Below are 25317 nucleotides of genomic sequence, written 5' to 3'. Positions count from 1 at the left end.
ACTCTAGGTTGTCATTCAAAAAAGTAAAAATCTTAAAAAAATTTAAGGATAAAAATATTAAAAAACATATTGTTTTAACAACATGAAACTGTGTAAAAAAATATTTTCAAAAACATTGATACTTTTTGAAATAATGAGTGGATCATGATAAAAGGATCACCCTGTATATGAAAAAAGAGATGTGCTAGATGATTACTGTAAAAGCATAATTGTAACTATACCAAAGAAAAGTGGAGCATATTTCTGTGAACAGCTTAGAACATTGAACTTAGTGGCAAACGTCTCAAAAATTCTAACAAAAATAATAAATCTAAGAATAGAAGGAAAAATTGTGCAGTACTTAAAAAACGATCAATATGGATTTAGAAGACAAAAAGGTAGACGTGAAACGATTTTACTGTGAGTGATAATTGAAAAACATATTGATTGAAATAAAGTTAAATGTTTGGCCTTCATAGACCTAGATAAGGCTTTCGATAAAGTAAATTGGAACAAATAAATAAATAGGTTTTGAGCAATAAGACCTAAGAATCATCCACAGTTAGTACAAGAACCAGATAGCTTGCATAAAAAAAGGAGAAATCACAACTATCGCTCAAATAAAAAATGGAGTCCGACAAGGGTGTACGTTATTACCACCACTTTTTAATTATTACATCAAAATGTTTTAAATATAATGAAAGCAAAGCTAAAAAGACTATATATTGGAATCAAAATTGGTGGAGAAATGATTTCAATGATACCATTTGTCGATGACCCTGTGGTATTAGCAGAGAGTGAAAGTGACATAGAGCGTGCAGTTGAAGAAATGGATGTAATGCTTAGAACATCAGAAATAAAAATAAATAGTACAAAAACGAAGACCTTGGTCTGCGCCAGAAATCCTAAAGTAAAAGCTAGGAAGCATTATTCCTAGGAAGCAAAATCACAAACTGATAGAAAGAGTGTCCACGAGATAAAACAACACATAGTATTAGCAAAAACTGTCTGTAGTAAAAAACATAAGTTGTTCACTTCAAAAAATATTCATCTCAATATCATGATGAAGAGACTTATAGAAACATATTTATTAAGTGTTGCAATATATGGATGTGAAACTTCTTGGGTAATAAATGATACCGAAAAGAAAAATCTAGAAGCCTTTGAGATGTGGTGTTGGAGGCGTATAGAAAGGATAAGCTGGAAAGAATGGAAAACGAATGAAGAAGTACTTAGAAAAACATACAATCATAGATGCGATCAGAAGAAGACGCTGGAAAATGGTTGGACATGCTCTGAGACACCCAGAAGAACTGCATAATATAATATTAGAGGGTATGATAAAAGGAAAGCAAACCGCAGGACGTCCCGGGAACTTTTATTTATAGGACAATGCAATGTAAAAGTCAAAACATTTAAAGAACTTAAAGAAAAGGTGAATAATCGGTTAAAATGGAAGATCGGAGTTGTAAACCAACTTTTGGGTTGAGAAAAAAATATGTATCATATGAATCCATTTAATATATTTTAAGGCATTATTACATTTTTTGACTATATTTTGTTTTCTTACATCAATTTTGCGAAATTAATTACCAAAATTGAATGTCACCTTTATTGTACCATACAGTATTACACTTGTGTATCAGACAGTAGCATATCTAGGATTTTTTCACATATTATGGAGTGGAGGAATATAAAGATTTTAATAGACATATTCAGTATAAACATACATTCATGTATTATACACGTTGCATTATGTACAAAATTTGGTCTCCGTTAGGAGGGGGGCATTACTTCCATACCCCTACAGCAGGTACGCCACTGGTATTATAGATATATCTATATATCTATATACGATGTGTAATGTAACTGAAATATGTAAATAAACTACTAATAGTGACCTGTTTAAGAAAAAATTAGATATTGATCAGAAAAAAAGCTGTTACATATTATTTCATAACATTTGCCAGCTAATTCTGTAACGCCCTGTATGGCTGTATAGTTAATAAGTTTACTGTATATTAAACATAATATTAATCCACAATACTCGCTACCCAACTCTTCATCTATGGTCTGTTTGTTTTTTATTTTATACTGATTCAGCATGCATGCGCGATGGTGCATAATTTACATACCTACCTAAATATTACAGTTTTAATTAATCACATATTATTTAATAGGTACATAATATAATATTATATGAATATTTGTAGAATTTCATGAATTTTAATATTTCATCGTTAAATATTGTCAATGGTATAAACAAGGTACTTATCGTATTAATCGTATATGTACTTTCAATATCAGTATAATTTATAATTTCCATATTATGTTGTATGCTTGTAATTTCGCTTGTAAATTTTATACGGATTACCATGTTCACCGTGGTCTTTCTAATTTTCATTCAAAACAAATTGAATTCGTTTTAATCATATCATTTTAGTATTTTGTATATTTTATTAGTTATTTTATCGTGTTTATTGCATGCTTATAAGAAAACATTTTATACCATTACACACATCATATAATATGGCAGTTGTCCAAGCATGATCGTCCTTTTTTATGATTTAATTAGATATGAACTTGTTTGAATTTAAATTTTTACCATTTTTAAGTAGGGAATACTTGTTCATCATATGTATTTAATGCTTAATTTTCTAAGTCATATTTTGTGGTATATGGTATATTTTGTAGTGATAGAAATTTACTTTCTAAAATTATAATAACTTTGTTTTATTGGTAAATGTTAAGTATATGATTGTTTTGATGTAAATATTAAATCGTAATTAGAACGAGTAGTTTCTGAGATATTGCATTTAATTAAAAATATTTTAAATTAATTTTAATAATAATTATAGTTTACAATAACTGATTTAGAATATTATACAAAGTTAAACATTAAACATTTAAGATTTGAAAAAAATGGTGATTAGAATAGGTGAATAGTCATATATTGGTAGATTGAAGATTTTTTTGATTTGATTTAAGACGTATACATCGAGAATCATTGTGCTGAGTAAATCACCATGTGTATTGGCAAATTTACAGGAAGATTTTGGGATACGGGTTCTCACTTCACTCCTTCAGAAAGATGTTGAAAATCTGCCACTGTACAAGTGTGGATTCAGGAGGTGACTAAAAGTCTTTAACTTTATCGTCTTTTGGAAATGTTATATCATAAAAAATATTTCATAAGTTTTAAAATCCATAGATTAAAAATATAAATGAAACTATTAATATTGCTTTATGAAATCTTGTCTATATTTTATTATGCACTTAAATAATAGTTGCTTTCTTTTCTTAAAAAATAAACCTTCCATTTTAGATTTCTAGATCCACACCTGACCATAATATTATTTATGCAGTGTCCTGTTGTGATGCAAAACTTATTTTCATTTAATTGAAATCCACCCTTTCAAATGTAAATGTATTGTGTTATTTTTTTTGTTGAGTACCTATGCTTGAAAAAATACTAAATTAAATAATACACCTATTTCATATTTTACAATTTTACATAAATGGACTTAACCTTTAATTACACATTAATATTTAAACTTAAAAACTACTCGTTTAAATGTCGATTTACATGCTTAATATTGAAAAAATATATATCACATAGCTTAATCAATTTAGAACAATAAAATGTGGAAGTCGTTCGAAAAAGTAAATTTGTATAGCCATAATATACATTATATGACTTTCCTTAAATAATAAAATAAATCTAAGCATTCGAATATCGAAAATATGATGTTACATATAGTATATGTGAAAATATATACACTAAGTATAACAAATAATATACACTATCTCAGAAAGAAAGGTACACGTCTGGTTGACGATGAAATTTTAATATTATGCGAAATTTAAATGAATGTTAAATATAATATACAAGTGTAATTTATCAATTATTTTATTAATTAATAAAATAATATAGATAATCATACTATGACATAAATTTCAATCATTCGATGAGAACGCTATTCCAATAATTGCGTTGATCAATGCCAATCAATTATTATTTCAACTCGTTCCAAGAGTTTAAATACTTTTTGACCTATATGAAAATCTCTTCTTATGAAACCGTTTTATATCTTTGACGATTTTCTTAAATTTTATATTATTGAAAAAAAAAACCCTATGAATTTCTATTACTGACGTATATAAGGAAAGTGAGCAAATTATGCATTTTCAATTAATAAACGGTTTTTAATACCATCTTGATGATGTATTATTATAATATGGTATATACTTACTGCAGTGTATTATAATTTCGTTTGATTGATAATAATAAGCACGTGCGTAATACAACCGCATATGAATGTGTGTGTTTGAATTTGACGGTGCAAATTTGCAATAGTTTTAACAATGTAAAACAAAGAAAATATAATACCGTTACTTTCTTCCTCGTCGCGTAGCAATTACATCGGTTATTGTATACATCGGAAACAAATAGTTAAAATTAGGAACGAGAGGTTACGATAATACGATATACATGATATAGTCGTTTGATCGAGGTCACACGATGTTAATTTTCTGGGACCGATTGCAAATGATAATTGGGTAGCGGTGAACACGAGAAAACATAATAATACACATACAAGATTGTGTAGAGATACAAGTTTTGTACCTTTTAAGATCAAAAACATGTGGTATAATGTACCTAAATTATTTTTCATACATAAGATTTCGGTTTTAAAATTTGTTTTGTCCTTATCGCGTAGCGGTGACCCGCTACAATTATAAATCCTGGTTTCATCTTTAAACGGTCGTTATAAAATTGCTCTTGTTATTTCTTGAAAATGATTTAAAAGACCAAGGGGAAACCAATAATGTCAATTGTTTGAATCAGATGGGCATAAAAGCTTACAATGGAAGCCGAGGGAAGCAGACACCCCGTCATTTATTAACCTTTTTTTTATTGTAATTTTATAATAAACAATTTAATAAATTACTATACACAATATAGTAACAATTAATTACATAATATAACATTACAAAATGTTCATAATGTATAAGTTAAAAATCTTTTTTGCATCCCAAAACCAGTTTGTTTTACGTTAAAAAACTTGCAGGCGATGCAATCTGCACTTATAGCTTATGAATTTAACCGTTTGAGATATCATACTCTGTTTACAATTTGAACACCAAAGAATCCATGAATAAATAATATTTGGTTTCAAGTTATAATATTTGATTAATAAGAGCAATGTCATATTAATAAAAACGAAATAGTCTCATACCTTTATATGCCTCTATATTGGATTTTCCAATAGATATTTTAGATTTTTAGCAAAGTGATAAATGCATTGATTTTACATTCGTGTGTTTTTTTTTTAATTGTATTTTTTTTTTAAATTTTTTTTCTAGGGTAAGGACTTCGACAACTGAGGTCATAGCCTGGGGAACTGTAGGGGAAGGTACTGTAGGTTTTAACACGTGGGTTTTTGGCAAAATTTTAAATGGGCACCCGTGGGGTTCTGCCATGCTCGGTTGGGGGGCGGCGGCCTCTCTCTCCAGACACCGTGAAATGCCCAAAGAGCGATGCCACCCGTGACCGAGATTCGAACCGGCGACTGCGTGCGTCGCAACCGACGCCTTAGTCCGCTCAGCCACTCCACCCCCCCCCCCCCCCTTAAATTATATTTGTTATCAGTAATAAGTCATTAGTTTCATTTTTGAATATTAAAAAGTCAATATAGTTGAACAAATTCTAATAGCGTATTGTGATATCTAATAAATTATATCTCAAAATGTATAAAATTAAATAAACTTCTCAATTTCTTAAGTAAATAAAAATTTTAATTTGATAATTTTATGATTTATCAAAAGATAAATTATTTTTAGTTATGTTTTCGCTTACATGCAATCAAATATTTTTGGAAGGTACTATAATTAACGTATCTTCTATAGTTCAATGTGTGGTTCAAAAATTGTCTAGATTCTTAATATATATATTAGTATAATATAGTAATATCATACGGAGTTATAAATATGAGTTTTCAAACTTTAAGCTTTGATATTTTTTTTTAGAATACTTAATAACATATAAATATAGTTTTTAAAATGATCCAATGATTACCAAAATCGTTATATTAATAAACTTTCTAATAACGTTTTCTAGAACCAATTAGTTCCTAATCCAACAATATCTTAAATTCAATATTTAAAATTTACAAATACATCTTTTGTAATATCAATTAAATGTAATAATTTAAATAAAAATAAATAAAACTGCAATAAATCAAAATCAAAAATTAACGATTTTATCACATATTTTGTAAAAACCAAAAAATATAAAAATATTTAAATTTCCTTGTTGTGTAATTGCATTGTTCAAATAAAATAAAATATTTCTAAATTTTATTATCATACATAATATATTCTCTTATATCTAATAATGCAGTTACAATGCAAAATAAAATTATACACAAATATTTTTTTTTTTTTGTAATTTGAAATGCTAAGAAATATTACAGCTCAGCCTAAGTAAAAATATGTAAAGACATAATAATCTAGTCTTTAATGATAGTTTTTTTATGTTTATCATTTAATAAAATATATAAATAATTATTTTTTTTATTTTCAGGAAACGCTAGGTACAGTCTATGCGGATTTGGTTTACTGATCATTTCGTACGCTCTGTTTTTCTTCGATCCGGTGGAGATCATCAAATCAGCGGTAAGTGCATATATTTCCTTTTTAATAATTTTATATTAATTACTTTCATTTACATTTTCCTATGATAACTTTTATCGGAACTATAGCTGAATACTTCAGTATTTATATATCATATTATAAAATTATAATGTATTAAAAAAAAAACATGTGTATAAAACTTGTTTCTAAAAATGTTTAGGAATAAAACTGTTTAATAAACATATAATAATCAGCATTCTTATGATAAAGTGTTATTAATAAGTTATATTTATAAACGAATAATCCATTTAATTATTAACAAGATTAAATTTATTTGAGAGACATAAATAATTGGGCCATGAAATCGAACAGATGTAACCTAATAAGTGATGCGGAAAACTGATTTGCATTTATTATATATATCGTAACCTTATAATATAATACCTTATACATATAATAATTGAGTTTTAATACGATATATATCATTAGAGTGATTAATTTTAATTTATTTGAATTATAATGTATCATACATGAAATTGTTATTATTTATTGATTTGGGGATAGATTTCGCCCCATAGTTAAATCATGCATATTACTTAGTATGAAATAAATTATACACACGAACACTAAATATAATGTTATAGGTACTTATTATTAGACGTGTGAAACCTGAATTATTATTCACGAATATATACGCCCGTACGTCTTAAAAAAATCTATTTAATTAAGCAATCAATTTACTATTATATGTACCTCGCGACCTTTTTTAATTGAGCTGCGGGATATATAAACATTAAAAACAGGGTTAAAAGACAATTCCGCATTACCGCATACCTAGTATATTTAGCTCAAGGAGCAATTATTCATACTGTATTGAACATAATACTATAAAATTACCCATACAATATAATATATTATAAGTAGGTATTACTATCTTATTCTTAATATATATTAGGTAGGTACGCTTGGTCTTAAAATGTGTTTTTTTTCTACTCTTTATGTTAATTGCCGACAGCAGACTCGTGAACGGTAATTTTTTTTTCTAGATTTATTACTAATATTGTTCTTGAAATATTGTTATTTATCATTAATTACGCACCAATCGTTCCCAATCGCCTTGATTTTGAAGTTTTAGTGATACTTAAGGTCCGCGTGTCTTTCACTCGGACGTTCACCATTAAACAATCAATTAATAAATCGTTTTCATTATACTATAATAATTACCATTATATGTATTTTATACTTAGGTATCAGATATTCGAAAATATTTAATTCATAATTGCATAATATTTTATCACATTTATACGTTTATTTCATCATCGGTTTATAGACTTGCTTTTTGCGATAGTTTTAATAGAGGTACCTGATACTTGTCTAATAAAATTATTGCATTTGGAACTTATAATAAGAGCCGCGTTCGATTAATTTGCAACACACAGAAGTGTTTTAAATATTATTACTATTATTTAATAAATGTTGTACCACATAAAAATGATTTATCGCGTGAATAATAATCACATTACCCACTGCTGTATACCACGATGTCAACAGTTGATCTGTCGTCATCACAAGGTTTCTAGATTTCTTACCTGTATATTATAATATTATATACAGTTGTGTAGACTTGTATCGGACGAATGTTGTTGTAGTTGTAGATGGATGGACGAGATATCAATAATTGATACGTTATACGTCTGAGATCCGTAACAACCGATGTCGAATAGAATATACACGTTAGACGATTACCTTAAAGTGGTCAGTCAATGTACCGAATATCGTGACTATGAAACACCTACGGTTATAATTTATACTACCTATATATTATAATATCTATCTATACATATATAGATATATGTGTGTGTGTATCGATATGAATATGAATATGATGATTAATGAGTGTTTATATAATAATGATAATATATTATAAGCTCGGTTTACAATACAGTTATGGGCGGACGATAGAAAATAATATATTTACGCAGTTTATGGATTAATTAATGATAATATGATAGACCTTTTGTAACAAAATATTACTTATTCAGTTTTAATTAAATGTCTATAGATGAAAAAATTGTTTTAATGTTTTGTTTCAAAGAATGACAAAATTATTCACCATCAGAACTGACAGGAATAGTTTTATACAGTGAAATTGCATGTGGTAATAAACTTACGGGAAAGTATAGAAAAATGTTCGTAATTTTCTTGAATAATTATCACCCTGTATATGTGTTAATTATAAATCTATACTACGTTTTGAATATATAGCAATTTGAATAGAATTATCAAGAAACAAAAATATAATGGAATTTTATTTGTTATCGTTTGTGATTAATAATGATAAGTTTTCTATTTAAAACCCATAATTGGTTATAAATTAAGGTTATGATTGAAGGATTGTCAAATAAGGCTCTCAATTAAGGTACAATAATATATACTAAGTGATTCAATAATTATTGTCCTATTCATTAATTTATTAAAAATGTATATATGCAAATACTAATTTTTAGAAATGTATAGTTTTCTTTAAGGGCACTCCTGTTTTTAAGTAATTTAAAAAAATACTTTTATTTTTTATTCCATTTAAGGATGCTATTATATACGAGTTAATACACTTCATATACTGAGGATAATATACCATAATGGTTTTACATAAAATATAAAATCAATGTTATACTTAGTCAAGTTCAAGTACTTATTATACACAGAAAATGTTTATAAATTATGAAGTTGTAATAAACTAGCTGCATAACTCGACTTATCCTGAGAAGAAATTAACAAACATAAAATACGGGGCTATGTTTCTCGGTTTTAGTCTACACAGGCAAAATATCGGCATCGTTTTACCACGCTTTTTGAAGTAGTTCTACCGTGATGGTTAATCCACCGTGGCAGATTGCATATTATAGCACTTGGTATATTTTCGAACGCTATTCAAACTATAATCTCTAAACTTTTCTGATATTTCTAAAAAAAACCCTGAAACATTCGTCATAAGAGGACATTGTTTTTTATTGTATATTTGAATAACTAACATTAAATCAAATATTTATTTATTTAAAAAAAAATCCCAAATCAATCTGATTCGGTTATTTAGTAGAATTTTTATTTTTTTAATTGTTTTTCTGCAATGTATCACAGTCCTATAATAGTAAATAAAAAAAATTATTCAGTTATCACAACCAAAAATTAATTAATCTCTGAGCCACCTTTTGGCAAAAAATAGGGTTTAATAAAACTATTCTCAAAGAATTGATTTATAACATTTTTATTAAAATTTGTCCTGTAGTTTCTATGATTAACGTCATTACCTAAGAATACATTAACTTAAATAATTTTAATTTTTAAGCACTCGTACTTAGCCTTTTATTTTACTAACCTAATAACTCAGAAACTACTTTTTCAAATGTAGATATATGTATACAAAAAAGTTTTCATAAAAACCATCTCCTTGACAATTTAAATAACAAATGGTTTTGATCTAAATAAAAAAAAGATTATATTACCACAGAAAACTTCTTAAATAAAATAAAAATATAAGAATTAAAAAATATGATACTTAAGTAGGTATATTAAACAATTTTAAAAATCAGAATACAAACACGTCCTTTATTAAGGAAAAAATGTTTGTGAGAATGTTCGATTAATCACCCTGTAAACAGATCAATGAATAAAACTTCCTGTATATAGTTTATAACATATAATAATGTTCAATATTAGATTGGTCGAAATGTTGTGTAGTGTAAGTCGTATGTTATGTATGATTGACTCAATACAAATCTCATCACTACTATACAGTTTCAACAACGAACAATCGTTGGCGGTGGCTTGCAAGATATAACATATTTATACATTATTCAATAAAAAATATTAATGATTTTTCTATAGTTTTTTTTTAATTTTCAGAAATTGAAGTTCGTAGAAGGATCGTACGCATTTCAGCTGTGGCAAAAACCTCCGGTTAAAGTTTACGTAAATGTGTACATATTTAACGTGACCAATGTAGATAGATTTTTGGAGGGTGAAGACGAAAAATTAGATGTCAAGGAAGTAGGCCCGTATGTTTATTGGTAAGTAGAAAGCCACTATAATAATTATAGTTATTCTATTAACCGCAAAATGTGCATGTTTGTGTATCAATAAACAAAGAAATATTATTGATTAATAAACGCAAATTGCAAATTACACATTTATCGAAATAAATAAATATTGATATAGTGAATTGGTACTACATAATTTTTTAATCGTTTAGTATTTTTAATGATTTGACAAAGGAACCTAAATAAAAGATAATCGTTAAAATATGAATATAATATTTATAGAAAGCTGGACACTGCCGAGGTCCGGATTATCAATGTGCCTTTGTCATGTCATTCAAAATGTTTGAACGTAATTTTATTGCGTTAATTTAGACTAAGTAAATATTAAATTGTTTAAAGTATAAATACCTAGGAAAATAAAATAATAAAATAAGTACCTAATAGGAATTAATATAATAATAATTTTCAATTTAATTGTAAGTGAACTAAATACCTACAAAAATGGCATACAGTTTCAAAAACCTAAATATATAAACGTTCAAAAGTGGTTGTCATTTTTCGAAAATTATATGATTTTGTCTAAAAATGGCTTAACCTGCAATCTATCGGTGTCGTGTTTGTATATTTTAGATACATCATCAATCCATCATAACATAGAATGGTTATCGATTATTTAAAAAACTGTTTTCAATAAATATTACATTCATTTTGGGTAATTCGCCTTACGCCTTGGGAAACATTACAATTTCTCTAGACCCAAGGCCTAGAAGAAAACTAAAATTATAATATGTGTTTAAAATGTTTTAGTTTTGTGCAAAGTCTATTATAGGTTATCGTTATCATTGACGTCTAATCCATATTATTATACCTCATTTATACATAAAAGTACTTCAATGTATATTCAGTAGACAATTGTACAAGAACAAGATGGGTCTAAATAGTTAATATGCCATTGTAAACTGGTTTCGTATGATTGATTAATTTGCAATTTTGGCAAATATTTTAATGGATTTTAGAAGCCGTGCTTTTTTTCTGAAAACCTTGATTTTAATATGGATTTTGTTGATAAATTATTACAGTTCTATAAAGTATTTAGTAGTTAGTAGTTTTAATTAAAACACAGTTTAAATAAATTCTTACTTGTGTAGATATATTATATTAAAAACAAAAAATGAAGTTCTTTTTAATTGTGTTTGATTAAATTTACTAATTTTAAGTACTTAGAACGTAATTTTTACGATTTTGATTTATAATTTATAAAACATGAACATGATAAATAGCAATTTTGAGTGATGATGAAACATTATAAATACATAATAGTTAAGAAGTAGTTATGAGCTGTAACAAAAAAATATTAATATTTTCAAATTTCATATTCAAAACTAGTGCAATTACTGATAGAAAATACTTAATTTGAGAATACCATACTAAATTCGTCGGTGATAACAAATTAATTAAAACGAATAGTGATTAAAATAGTTTTTGATATATTATGCATTTGTTCGGTCGGTCACCTTTATGTAGTTGATCTAAGATGACAAATTAAATTTCAACACATTGTCTGTGGGATAATTATTCACATCGAGGTGTAGCTCGATAATGCACACTTTTTTCACCATATATTATAATGTTATGCAATAAAACTGAAATACGTGATAGGCAACAATGGCTCTACAATAATAATAAAAATAATCATAAGAATCATAAGAATAAGAATATAATGTGCGTCAGTCGTATAATATGAATTATTTGCATTTTATTATAATAATTTATTTAAATCCCGGAACAGAGGGTCAGAGTACAGGTAGCCGTGATCGTACCTACTACGTCTACGCATATAATAAAATATTTTATAAATGGTTATTATTATTATTTTTTTTCATTGCACCATAGCACCCGTGAGAGCCGTTTTAATATTTCCCTATCACGCTCGCTCTCTCCTGCAGCGTTGATAATAAACGTCCTCACATGTACAATACGTATGTACATAGTTGTACATAGTATATGCATATAATATTGTAGGGTAGCCTACTCAGCGCTTTTCACTTAACCTCCCCTGAATGTTTAACATTCCTTGACAGTTGGACGGTGCAAACATCACGTTCTCTAAAAACAACTGTACTTTGAATTAGCTGAGCCTCTAGGCCAAAGTTTAATCTAGGATGTGGATACTGGAGTATATACACATATTATATACGTGCAACATAATATAATAATAATAATAATATAAGCGACATGTCGTCGTCGTCGTTTTCCACGTGTTATAACGAACCCAATTTGTGCAATCAAACCCAAGAGCGAATGTTATATTAATATTTTATACAAATCGTATGGGCCGTGGCAATTCATTACCATGATTATATTATAATATTATTTTCCAAACATTTATCCATACGGTTTTTTTTTTATTTATAAATAAATTGTTAGCATTTCACCAATATAATAACAATATTATTGTAATTTACTGCATACGTTAATCAATGATGTTTTTGAGTCTATAAAATCGAGAAATATTTGTCTTGCTTCAAATCCGAGAACATAAATGTGCTGTGTAGTTAGATAAATTATGACGATTTATGCAACTCGATCCGGTTTAAACCCGCTGGATACGCTTCTGCGTCCGTGGATGTGACCGTAAACATCGTCGTTGGTTGTATATTTTCATTTGAAAAATCAAATCAAAATAAATATTAATTAATAAGCATTATGTGTATAATATAATATATTAACTACGTACCGTTTAATACAGGTAATTCAATTTCGAGTTCCTAATTAATTGATTCCAACGTTTGATTAATAACGTTAGATGTTTTGTCGACCCATTGGAAGGTCAAACGTAATTTCTAATGTCACTAGATTTCATTTATTTTGTTTGTAACGATTTACAATTATTTACGATTATTATTTATTGTATATACGAGTGTGCTATTTAAAGTGTAAATACTTACCTGAAACAGTCGCAATGTAGGTAGGCACATGCGACCAATCATAAACCTGATACGGCGTATCATCGATCCGATTTTGAAATGCGTACCTACCCAATTTCCGAAAATGGTTGATTGATGATTTCTAGAGCTTTGATTTATGTTCAATAAAAAAAAAAACTGGAAATAAAAATAAAATAAAATCTTATAAGACTGTAGTATAAATACAGCAGTTTTATCAAATCCAAGAATTAATAAAAATAAACCATTGAACAGTCATACACAGTACCTATATATATGGGAACAGGACGTATACGACAAACTTACAAACTTTTTGATTTTATAATTTTAATTTGTAAAGTTGAAATTTGCAGACAATATATTATTATATTATGTTCAAGTCAGGTTTACCTTTTACGTTTAAAACTAACAATTAATGTGATTAAGGATTTCGAGGTAAGAAATAGTCAACTTTGATGATTTTTATTGTACATATGATTTATTGTTATATTGGTTTGCGTGAAGTCTAATAATTTTATTTACCATCAAAAGTAAACATAACATATTTACTACAATTATTAAGTCAAGTTGTAAAGCAGCAAGGTATCTACCAAAATGATAAAATAAGATTTAAAAATTATAAAATAGTTCCCAAAACAGTGAAATTTTTATGAAAAAAAAAATATGCACTATGAAGTTTTTTTATTCAGAAAGTTATGGAACGCAAATTTTGCTTACTTAAAATAGGTACATCCATTTATAATATAAAATGCATATAACATTGGTATGATATGAGCTCTAATTAGGTAATAAAATCATTATTTAAAAATCTTAAAATAAAACACTGCACCCGTGACCCGTATTTATTGTCGGAAGGAGAGAAGGTTTGGCGACAAAATAAAAGTTGTAAAATTTGCTATATTATATATTGATTTGAAAATTATAAAAACCAGTTTAAAATTATTGGAAAGTCAAATATATCAAATTCATCAAATCGATCGAACAAAGTAGATATACTAATTTCATTGGCATCTATTTATTAATGACCTCAATATTGATCTTAATAGTATATGACATAATTGATAAAAATTCAAAGTATAGTACAAAAAAAAAGTATGTAAATAAATAAACCAAAGTGTCAAAACTGAATTAAATCTCTCTCACCACCAATTTATGAAAATACACTGTGAACTTAAAATTTTATTATGAATAATTTGTGTGTGATTTATCTTACAGGGAGGAGTTGGAAAACACAAACATAACGTTTCACAGCAATGACACTGTAACGTACATCCCAAGGAGGAAACTACACTTCGATCTCAGTTTGTCCGTCGGAGATCCCGAAACGGATCGCATCGTCGTTCCTAACATCCCCTTATTGGTATTAGACATATTGTTATTATCACTTTTATCGAAAGCTGTTTTAATTATAAACATACATATATAATTACATCAATGACTGGGGTTGATGTACAAGCTGAAACAACCTCCTACACTATACCTATTATGTATAGACTGTTTCAATAATACCTATTTCTTGTTTATCAAAATGTATAATACTTATTATCCATCCCTAATATTATAATTAATAATAAATCGTTCGATTATAGTTTTTCAATATTTTTTTTAATCGGTATGGATGAGTACTATTTTATGTATCATACCTGTTCGTTGTGATGTAAACATTCCATTTTAATTCAGCATCAATAATTATAATATCTATTTGGATATTCATATCAAATTTAGAGTACACTATAACATCAATAAAAAAATATCAAACAAATAAGATGTGGCGGTTGAGTACAAAAATGTATAGTTTTTAATATTACTAAATTTGTTGGCAATACTATTCTCAGGGCCGGATTAGTTAGGCGAGCTACCGAGAAAATCTCGGTGAGCCACTCCGAAAAATGTCGATCTTAAGTGTTTGGCCGTTTGAGCAATTATTTCATAACACAAATTTGAATACATTTATTTAACTCTGTGTGCTACGTAAAATCTAGAACGATTTATACATTTTTATTTGAAAAAGGCCCCTTTTAGGGCCGGTTAAAAAATTAAAACTCGGCGAGCCGATACCTTGTCTATCCGGCACTGACTATTCTAAAAAACAATAGTATTTATAATCGTCATAGAAACTGACTTTTATACGGTCAACTTAACACATATTTTACAATGATCTCACAAATTGATTTTATTTTATGTCAAGCAGATAATTTTTCTTCGAAATTCATCGTTAATCACTTAAATATAATTCTAATTTTTATTGTATGTAGTATATCGTATAATATATATTGCACAGTATTATAAAATTTATTATTATGTTAAGGTTCAGTTTAGAATATGGTATTTTTATAAAATCTTCTGTGTGACGTAGCTTATAATATTTTTATGATACATTTTTCACTTTCAAAATTTGAATACATAATAAGAAGAGATGCAAAATGTTTACATAACGTTTTCACTTATCATACAACTACTTATTTTTCAATGTTAATTTTATATTATTGTTTATGAAGTAATAATATAATGCGCGTGTTCTTTTGCAGCACACCGTATGTAAAGTCACTAATTTATAGTGGTGTTGTATTAGGCGTATGTAGATTCCATATTATTCTACACTACAAATTAATAAATCTTCCACGGGAAAGTCGGGAACCCGCTCCGACACACCTTCCGCCGTTAACCACAGTACGTCACAGTATTTCTTGGATAATTTGCATTCGGAGCACCTACATTAATTTAAAAAAAAAAACTTTTTATTTATTTCATATTTTGTTCATTTCCTACAAAGCTTTTGTACGATTAATATACAAAACACTACATTATTACTGCATACAAATGTACTTACAACATTAACGAGCTTTAAACTATATACCTATACGCAGGTATGAGATGGTAACAAAAATTTTAAATGTTTATAACACTGAAACAGGTAAATTTTAGTAGCCTGAAAATAATAAGTAATTCTGTCAAAAAATTCTCAAATTTGTTTATATTTTATAAAACAATGCTTTTATTATGGCTGGGCTTAAAAAAATATTTGGTTTTCATCAAAAATAGTATTTTACCTGGTTTTTAAACTAATTAGAAGTACATCGATTGGATAGATAATTGTGAGTCAACATTAAAATGTATCAACTGTAAAATACTAGGTATTCAATAATATGTAGGAGCTACAAACATAAGATATGTGTATAGATATTTTATATTTTTGTTATTATTATATTTATTTTTATTATTTGTGATATGTCAGTCGTTGGTTACGCGTTCTTGATGTATCTTCAACTGTCGTTAGTTGTAAAAGTAAACTGATAATCGCAAGTGCGTAAAATTTAATTTGTGAGTGGATTCAGAGCCGAAGAAAAATTAAATCTCAATATTGGATCGCGAAGGAACCTAGATGAATGACCTTTAGTATGATAAGAAGGAAAATATGTGTTTAATGTGTTTCAGGTGGTACTTTATAATATACACTTATTGTTGTATATACTGATAAACAGTATGCACATATTATATAATAAATATATGTATATATTATATACTTATATGTAGTGCCGGATCTAGGGGGGGGGGCGAACGGGGGCACTTGCCCCGGAAGTTTTGGTCGGGGGGCACCAAATTAAAAAATAAGTAAATAAGTTGTGTATTTATATTAATAGTTTTTATTAATTTTATTATAATAGTATTACAAATTACAATTTCTATTTCCATTTGACTTAATAGTTATAACAACAGTGGGAAAAGCTCAAAAACCTAATGGAAATTATTTGTCTAATAAATATATTTTCTGAAATAACAACTTTAAGTGAAAAACAAAAATTCAACATTTTAATCAAATCTGCTATAGATAATATTTTATCAGGATTAAGATATCGTTTTGAGCCAATAGAAAATATATTAATTCTACATTTTCATTTTTAGATGGTAAGAATTGTTTAAAATATCATTAAAGGATGTAAAAAAAACATTCAATTGACCTAGGTATGTAATAAGTATGAAAGAAACTTAAATAATATCGAATTTATATACGAAATTGAAAGTTTTAAACAACATATTTTTGCATTAGACAACTCACTAAAATATGGGAATTATTATGAAATAATAAATTGTATTCATAAAAATAATCTAAAAGATGCTTATCCCAATATTTCAATAGCATATCAAATATTTTTGACTTTATCTGTAACTTCAGCATCTTGCGGACGAAGTTTTAGTAAGTTAAAATTAATCAAATCCTATCTTAGATCTTCAACAAATCAAAACAGACTCAACCATCTTTCAGTTATTTCAATTGAAAATCAAATTGCCAAAAATTTAGATTATGACGATATAATTAACGATTTTGCCACCAGAATTTAATGATAATTTGTTTGATTGTTGTATATTGATTATTTTCATGTATTAGTTTGTAATAATTTGTGTTAAAAGTTTTTTATTTAATACATATTTTTTCTAATTTAGCAAATATTTTTTTTTTATTCTCTTCGTTTCTTTTTTTTTAGAGCTTAAGTATAATTGTGGGCATAACAAAGGGGAAGGCGCTAACTTTATACTTTGCCCCGGGTAAAAAATATACTAGATCTGGCACTTCTTATATGTGCCTAAATATTAACTAATACCTACTAAAATTGTTTTCATGTATAATTTTAGTGAGTCACTGATCACTAGTATTAGCTTTACGGTTCATAAACTATGTATGTGTGTTTTCACGAGCGGTTTAGCCGTTTGGATGTCAAAAAAAAAATATATAATTTTTGGTCGACGTTTTGTCTTCATACGGTCACATTACGCATTACTAACGTAGGTACTATACTAATTATATGTTATTTCTCAATGTAGGGATTCACTTCGATGCTCCGAAATTCACCGATGTTCGTGAATGTCGTGTTCAATTCGTTGGTCGAATACCAGGATTCTCAGCCAATACTCAATTTGTCAGTAAATGAATTCCTATGGGGATATGAAGACAAGTTAGTGAAGATGGCTAGCAGTGTGCTGCCCACGTGGATCAATTTTTCCAAATTTGGCCTACTCGATCGGGTAATTATCATTATCGGTTATAAAATACTCACTGATTTTATATTACCACAGCATAATATTTTAACTTTTAAGTTTTAGCATATTATTATGATGTAATATCCAGAATAATGATGAATTATTACTTCCGAGTAAACCAGTATGTTCTTTTATTTTTCACCTTAAAACTTATATAAAATAGTGTTATTATTATTATTTATGTTTAGAGGGCATGATAATATTAATATGTTATCCCGCATGTGTTGATGTCTTTATTTTACGCAAGTGCGTAACGTAGCAAATTATAGCAACAAATCACTAAATGAGAATTGTTGAACATACATTTTTTACGCTACGCAATTATTAGACAGTAACAACGCCGCTGGTTAGAAACCCTTTTCATAGTTTAAATGAAAATGCATTTATAATCTTAAAACTATCAAGATTTATTTTTTATGAGTTACTAGTCAAACAAAATAGGAACTCTCTTTAATAACTTTACCGCGGTTAAGTCAATATTTCATCTACAGAATAATAATTCGATATCATCCTCTTATAAATATAAGTATAAGGGCAATATATTATCTCCTGATTTTAAAACGAAAATCTATACTTATTTTAAAAAATCACATTTTACTTATTATGAATTCAAATAGCTTGAAATTCAGACGTTAATTTAATCGTATGAACCTATTCATCAGTTCAAAAACTTATAGCTGACAGACATGATAGATTGCAGTCTCACAAACCATGTATTTATCAATAATATTATAATGAATAAAATAAAACAACATATTATTACAATGTAAATTAGGATTAATAAAAAAATTTAAATAATTATCAATATTTAATATGATTAAAGTATAAAATTACTTAAATTCCGTAAAAATAGTTAACCATGATCGTTAAAGAGCTATTTTAATAGCCTTGATAAGATCATTAAAAAAAAAAAAAAATTAGAAAAACGAGTTTTTACATGTCATTTTACATTACATACATTATATATACAAATTGATTGTCAAAAATTTGTATGACTGCAATAAATAAATTATATGAGGTAGTCATAATAAATAAATAAAAAGCATTGTTGATAGGTTACATATTATTTCGTAGATCGTTGTTGTATTGGTTTGGTATCTTGTGTTTTTAAATATTGTTTTTCATCTGTCGTCACGTTTTAAAGCACATTATCATTTAAACAACTATAAATCATTTTTAAAAATTCAAATTATAAATACGAAATATTATGCACTGTCTAAAATGAATAATCAGATGAAATTCACGTGACACTTACATTATACACGAAGAACAATGATTTCAATTTTGAAGAATATTGCACTACATTTTTCACACAATGCAAGGTTCAATTGCGTTCCCTCATAAAAGTAGCCGTTTATTAATAATTTAAAAATTCCGAGTATAATAGCTTTAAGGTCTCGTATTTTAGGTATATACGCGACAACTTGCTCAAGACAATAAAACAAAACTTTAAAATTGTATTTATTCATATAATATAATATTATAAAGTCCATCCGTAAAGCAATATATAGCTCTAAAAATATTTTAATGATTTATCTCTCTTTGGCGTTATTTTTACTCTCGTACGCGAATGAATTTTTATTTTTTTCATTCTCCATAGAAGTCTTAAAAAGTCGGGAAATTTTCATTTCATTTAAAATTTTTTTCTTACACACAAACTCGTACAAATGACACGCGTGTAGTTTTGATTTCAACATATTATTATAAATACCGTGTCCTGTGTGAGTGCCTACTCGTCGTTTCCTCTCGCACACTTGAATGTGACCTGCAAATTCATACATAGGTACATGTAATAAGTAATAACCATTGCACACGCCAAGTCGCATAATTTTCACATAGTCGTGTTTGTATGTACGATGGGTGTTGTGTTAGTGCATACAGAGTGTAACCATAAACAATCGATACGCGTATAATATTAACAACCACAATATTATTAAATGTATATAATGCATACGACAATTTTATATTAATCGACTTATATGTTTTACATATATATCTAAATCTATGCTACTATATAAAATGAAGTCGCTTTTTTTGTTCGGGATAAACTCCGAAACTTATTCAATCGTCGTGCAATTTTTTTTTAAATTAAAGAGGACATCACAGAGAAGGTTTAAGGCAAAACATTAGTCCGATTAAGTTAATAAATAATTAGTTATTATTAATTAAAATAAACGTGTAAATTTTATACCTATATATTATATTATTGTACATATTATAGTATACTGCTATATAATAACCAAGGCAGGTATTGTGCGCTCGGTTTGCCTGGCAAATATATAAACATTGTTATTTTATTAACTGTTGATTGTTGGCTGGTTTAATCATTTAAAGGCGTAATTGATTGTACTGCTTTCATTTTTTAAATACCTAGACGAAAGTTAAACATTGGTCGATCTCAGAATGATGCCAAAAGAATGCGTGTAGTACGTAGATAACGACAGTCAAATAATGATGATGCTAACGACAGAGGTTCATGGTCGAGAAAGATTATTCTGCTATGAACTAAGAGTTAACGGTGCATTACAAAAATAACCCTTCAGTTTTTATTGGAAATTCTACAATAGTTAGCCAGTTTTGTTCTGCTCTGAGATGGAAAGACGAATGCAAAACCTTATGTTGCTCTAATGGCAAAGTAAAATTAGATGATATAATTATACCACCAGAACCATTGAATTCCCTTCTTAATGTATGTCACACAAAACATAAACAATTCACACGCGATATTCGTTATTACAACAATGCTTTCCAAATGACTTCATTCAGAAGCAAGCTGGTAGTTCATAAAGGGTCTATGCCTACCTTTAAAGTACAGGGTCAGGTTTACCACGTTGCCGGCAGTCTTTTTCCATATCATCCTGATGACCATCAATTTTTGCAGATTTATTTTATTTCCGATCCTCATACACAAGTATCTACACGATGTAACATAAATTTAAGAGATCCCGACAGCGTATTAATGAGATCCCTACAAGATATGTTAAATACTCATAATAGACATGTAAAGTCTTTTAAAACAGCTATTGAAAGCGTTCCTTCTAATGTTACAGACTATAAATTGGTAATTCACTCTAACAAAGTTTGGAATGGTGAACATCGTGGTCGTTCCAATGCTCCGTCAACGAGCGAAGTAGCCGCTATTAGGGCTGTGCGATAGTCACTTCTAGTGGTAGATAGTCGATTGTGTTAAAACTAACGATTGTATCGATTAATCACTTGTGTTTTATGTACCGATTGTATCGAATAATCGACAGTATCGTTACGCCGATTGTATCGATTAACCAATAGTATCGAATCGCACCTTTAATTTAATTAATGTTTAATTGAAAGTATGAAAATATCACAATTTTTAGTTTTTTCTATTTTCTATTTTCGTCTTTAACTCTTAAGTATAGTATACGAACGGGATTTAGTATTTACACTTGCCAAAGAAATTTAAATGCCTAAAAACTGTGGGTTTTCTTTCTTAACTACTTGCATATTACTCTGTGCTACAAGCCGAATAACTATTTACCAAGTGCCTGGGCAAACATTTTGAATATTGCATTTTCCAAGACTGGCAATAAATGCACTCATTCTTTTAGTACAGAATATAGTCAATATAGATAATATTATTATAACCTAACTAAGTACCTATGCATTATTTTAAATATATTAAATTAACTATTAAGTATTTACTATTTAGTATAAGGTACTTTAAAATTTTTTAAAGGTTTGTGGGATAGTTCAATAAATTAAATAAATTAAATACTATATATTTTTTTTTAATATGAATAATTAGATTTTAATAAGACTCAAAATATAACAAATAGATAAAATAAATACAATGTCACCCTTTTATTGGGTTAAGGACAACTCGACAAACACTAATACAAAAATATTAAACAATTAATATGATTAACAAATTTAATTATGCATACAAATTAAAAATAGTAAATTTAAGTATTAACTTTCAAGTTTTAAAGTTAAGGTTTTGGAACATGAACTTTGTACATTGATAAATACACCAACTCACTTACATGATCGTTAGTTAATGATGTTCTGTGGTCTGTCACAACTAACCCTCCTTTGCTAAATACTCTTTCTGAAGCCACACTTGTAGCTTGTGCAGTAAGATATTTCTTTGCTAATACACTTAAAAATGGATAGGTTGTACAGTTCAAAGACCACCATTTTAATAGATCTTGTTCATATGGTACTTTTGGTACTTTTAACCTAACCAATAGTGTCGATTAACCGATTGTATCGATTATCCGATGTATCGAGTACTCGATAAATCGGTTGATTATGTTTAGTAAAGAAACATCGATTAATCGATAGTATCGATAGCTAAAAACGATTAATCGATACTATCGCATAGCCCTAGCCGCTATAATTACAGGACAACAATTCGACAAATTGACCTAAGCGTTCAATGTTTTTCTCACGGTCAATTATACTACGTCAACCTGTCACGTGTGACATCCAAATTTAATTTGTATATTTTTTCCCCCAATCCAGAAAAAGTTTATAACGTTGTTTAAAAAGACATTTTTTAAGTATTTGAATAATTATCAAAATAATGGCATAATTCATATCTTTTGTTCCATCCATAGTTATACCTAAAAAAATTACATACATAATTTACATATACATTTACCACTACATACAAAAAGTCTTTTTTTAACAAAAAGAATCCGTGGTGGCGACACTAAATTTATATGGCTATATTACCACGAATACGTGACTAAAAGTGGTCTAGAATAAAAAGACATCTAGAAATATCCAGAAAATAAATAGTAATTTAATATCTGAGAAATCTTGCTATAGCGAAGTATTGCTGGGTGAGCTAGTTTCTTATAATAATATAAATTATAAATAATCATATTTAGGGTATAATTTGGGGTGATTCCCCAAGCATGCTAGCCCCATTTTTCTTTTAATAAACATAAATCTTTAAGATGTACAAAAAGTTCACAAGGAATTACATATTTGTTTATGAAGTATATTTAAAAATGTCCTGTACAATGGCTATATTAGAAAATTAGTAAGTATGCACATTGATTAGAATAAAACATATTATAGAGGTCATCAATTGAATTCATCAGTTATTTCTGTTACACGCTGTATACATAATATGATGTTATCTCCTACCTAAAGCAAGTCTACCCTTTTGAAGTGCATATAAAAAAGGCGTTTACGGCGTACCCTGAAATGAATAAAAACTTATTGAGATAAACATCTTACAAAGTTGGTATATTTATAGTAAAAATATCACATAGCCTTGTTACAGAAGGTTGAATTAAGTTTTTTTTTAATGATTTCCAAAGTAGTTATTTTTTAGGAAACGAATCTGTTATGATATAATGATACAGTAATACCTACAAATGATATAATTTATTATGATATGCGGGAAACACACGTTTAAAAATATACATAACTGACGCGATCTATTGTATCTATTATTATAAAATAAAATATAATGAGAAAATAATATGTAATGATACTATACTAAGTAGATTGAATTATACCATTTATTGGACGCACGTAGTAACGCCTTTAAAGAATATTTCATCTTACTTAAAATTTCATATTTTGTTCAATTTCAAATTAGGGCTTGGTGATTTAATACGTTTCATAAACTGCATCACCATTTACAAATTTAATGGAATAAATCAAATAGGTACTCTAAATTCTGTAAATATTTTAAATACATTACCTAAGGTGGTTTAACTTTTGTTTTAGGTCACAACACAGAACATATTTTTCTAATAAAATATTCAAAATAATATAATATATAGGTAGTTGAAATAAAGTTTGACTTTTTTATTATGGGTGAACATTGATTTAGGAAAATGGAAAACTGTTTATTACTTATTTTCTGTACAACTTAAAAGTTTGGATAAGCCTGATGCACTCATGTGCTCTGGAAATACATTTTTCTTTGCGTGCTTTTTATATATCTAATGCCATGTATATAATATATAATATATATTCACTATAATATAGGGACTATACCTATTAATTTGCATTATTATTTGTTTATTAATCAATATATTATTTAAAATGTTGATGTTTATTAGTCCAACATAATGTCATATTGTATGAGTATAAATGATACTACATTTTATTTGTTAGGAACCTATATGTCATGTTGTTTGATTTAAACTAACAACATATAATATTTTATAGATGCTAGACGAAGGAACCAATGTCGTTACAATGGCTGTTCCATCGGAACGACAAACAAGACGTCCCTATACAATAGATAACTTTAATGGGTCACCGATTTTACGCCAATGGGCAAATGCAGATGAACCTAACGAGATGTAAGTATAATATTCCTATGTTGATTGTCGATGTATCAATAATGGTGCATAAACCACCGACAATTAAGTGTGAACATTTTTCAAAATGTTCACCTTTAAATTGGTGCAATTTAAATGACGAGACAGTGCTATTAATAACGTTATAATAATTTGATCTTGAAAATTATCATCTCTAATTTATGGAAACAAAACTTAATTTTATTATTTATATCATATGATTCCTTTTGAAAATTCACTGTATAAAAGTATACAATTCATTAGCTATTGTTAAAAAATAATAATTTTGACTTCATGTTCTAGATTTAAAATTGTAAAAACCTACTAAAAATATTTTTAAATATTTATCATACCATTTAATAATTCGCATATTTTAAT

At 27.6% G+C, this 25317-nt stretch overlaps 1 protein-coding gene across 3 annotated transcripts in view; it reads left to right on the top strand.

The window, feature by feature from the left end:
* The window catches only part of LOC107164024 (scavenger receptor class B member 1-like), a 114678-nt gene that overhangs the window by 71180 nt on the left and 18181 nt on the right, over positions 1 to 25317 (top strand). For all 3 annotated transcript variants that reach the window (XM_015511697.2, XM_089218232.1, XM_015511698.2), the window contains exons 2-6: positions 6566 to 6657; positions 10519 to 10682; positions 14813 to 14957; positions 18419 to 18619; positions 24806 to 24942. In XM_015511697.2, the coding sequence (XP_015367183.2) occupies positions 6566 to 6657; positions 10519 to 10682; positions 14813 to 14957; positions 18419 to 18619; positions 24806 to 24942 (739 nt within the window). The remainder of the gene's footprint in view (positions 1 to 6565; positions 6658 to 10518; positions 10683 to 14812; positions 14958 to 18418; positions 18620 to 24805; positions 24943 to 25317) is intronic.

Source organism: Diuraphis noxia, unplaced genomic scaffold (genome assembly GCF_037042655.1).
Source record: "Diuraphis noxia isolate RWA-SAM2 unplaced genomic scaffold, SU_Dnox_SAM2 contig0001, whole genome shotgun sequence".
Lineage (NCBI taxonomy): Eukaryota > Metazoa > Arthropoda > Insecta > Hemiptera > Aphididae > Diuraphis > Diuraphis noxia.
The sequence above is the reverse complement of the archived record's forward strand: the minus strand, read 5'-3'. Positions and strand labels throughout refer to the sequence as shown.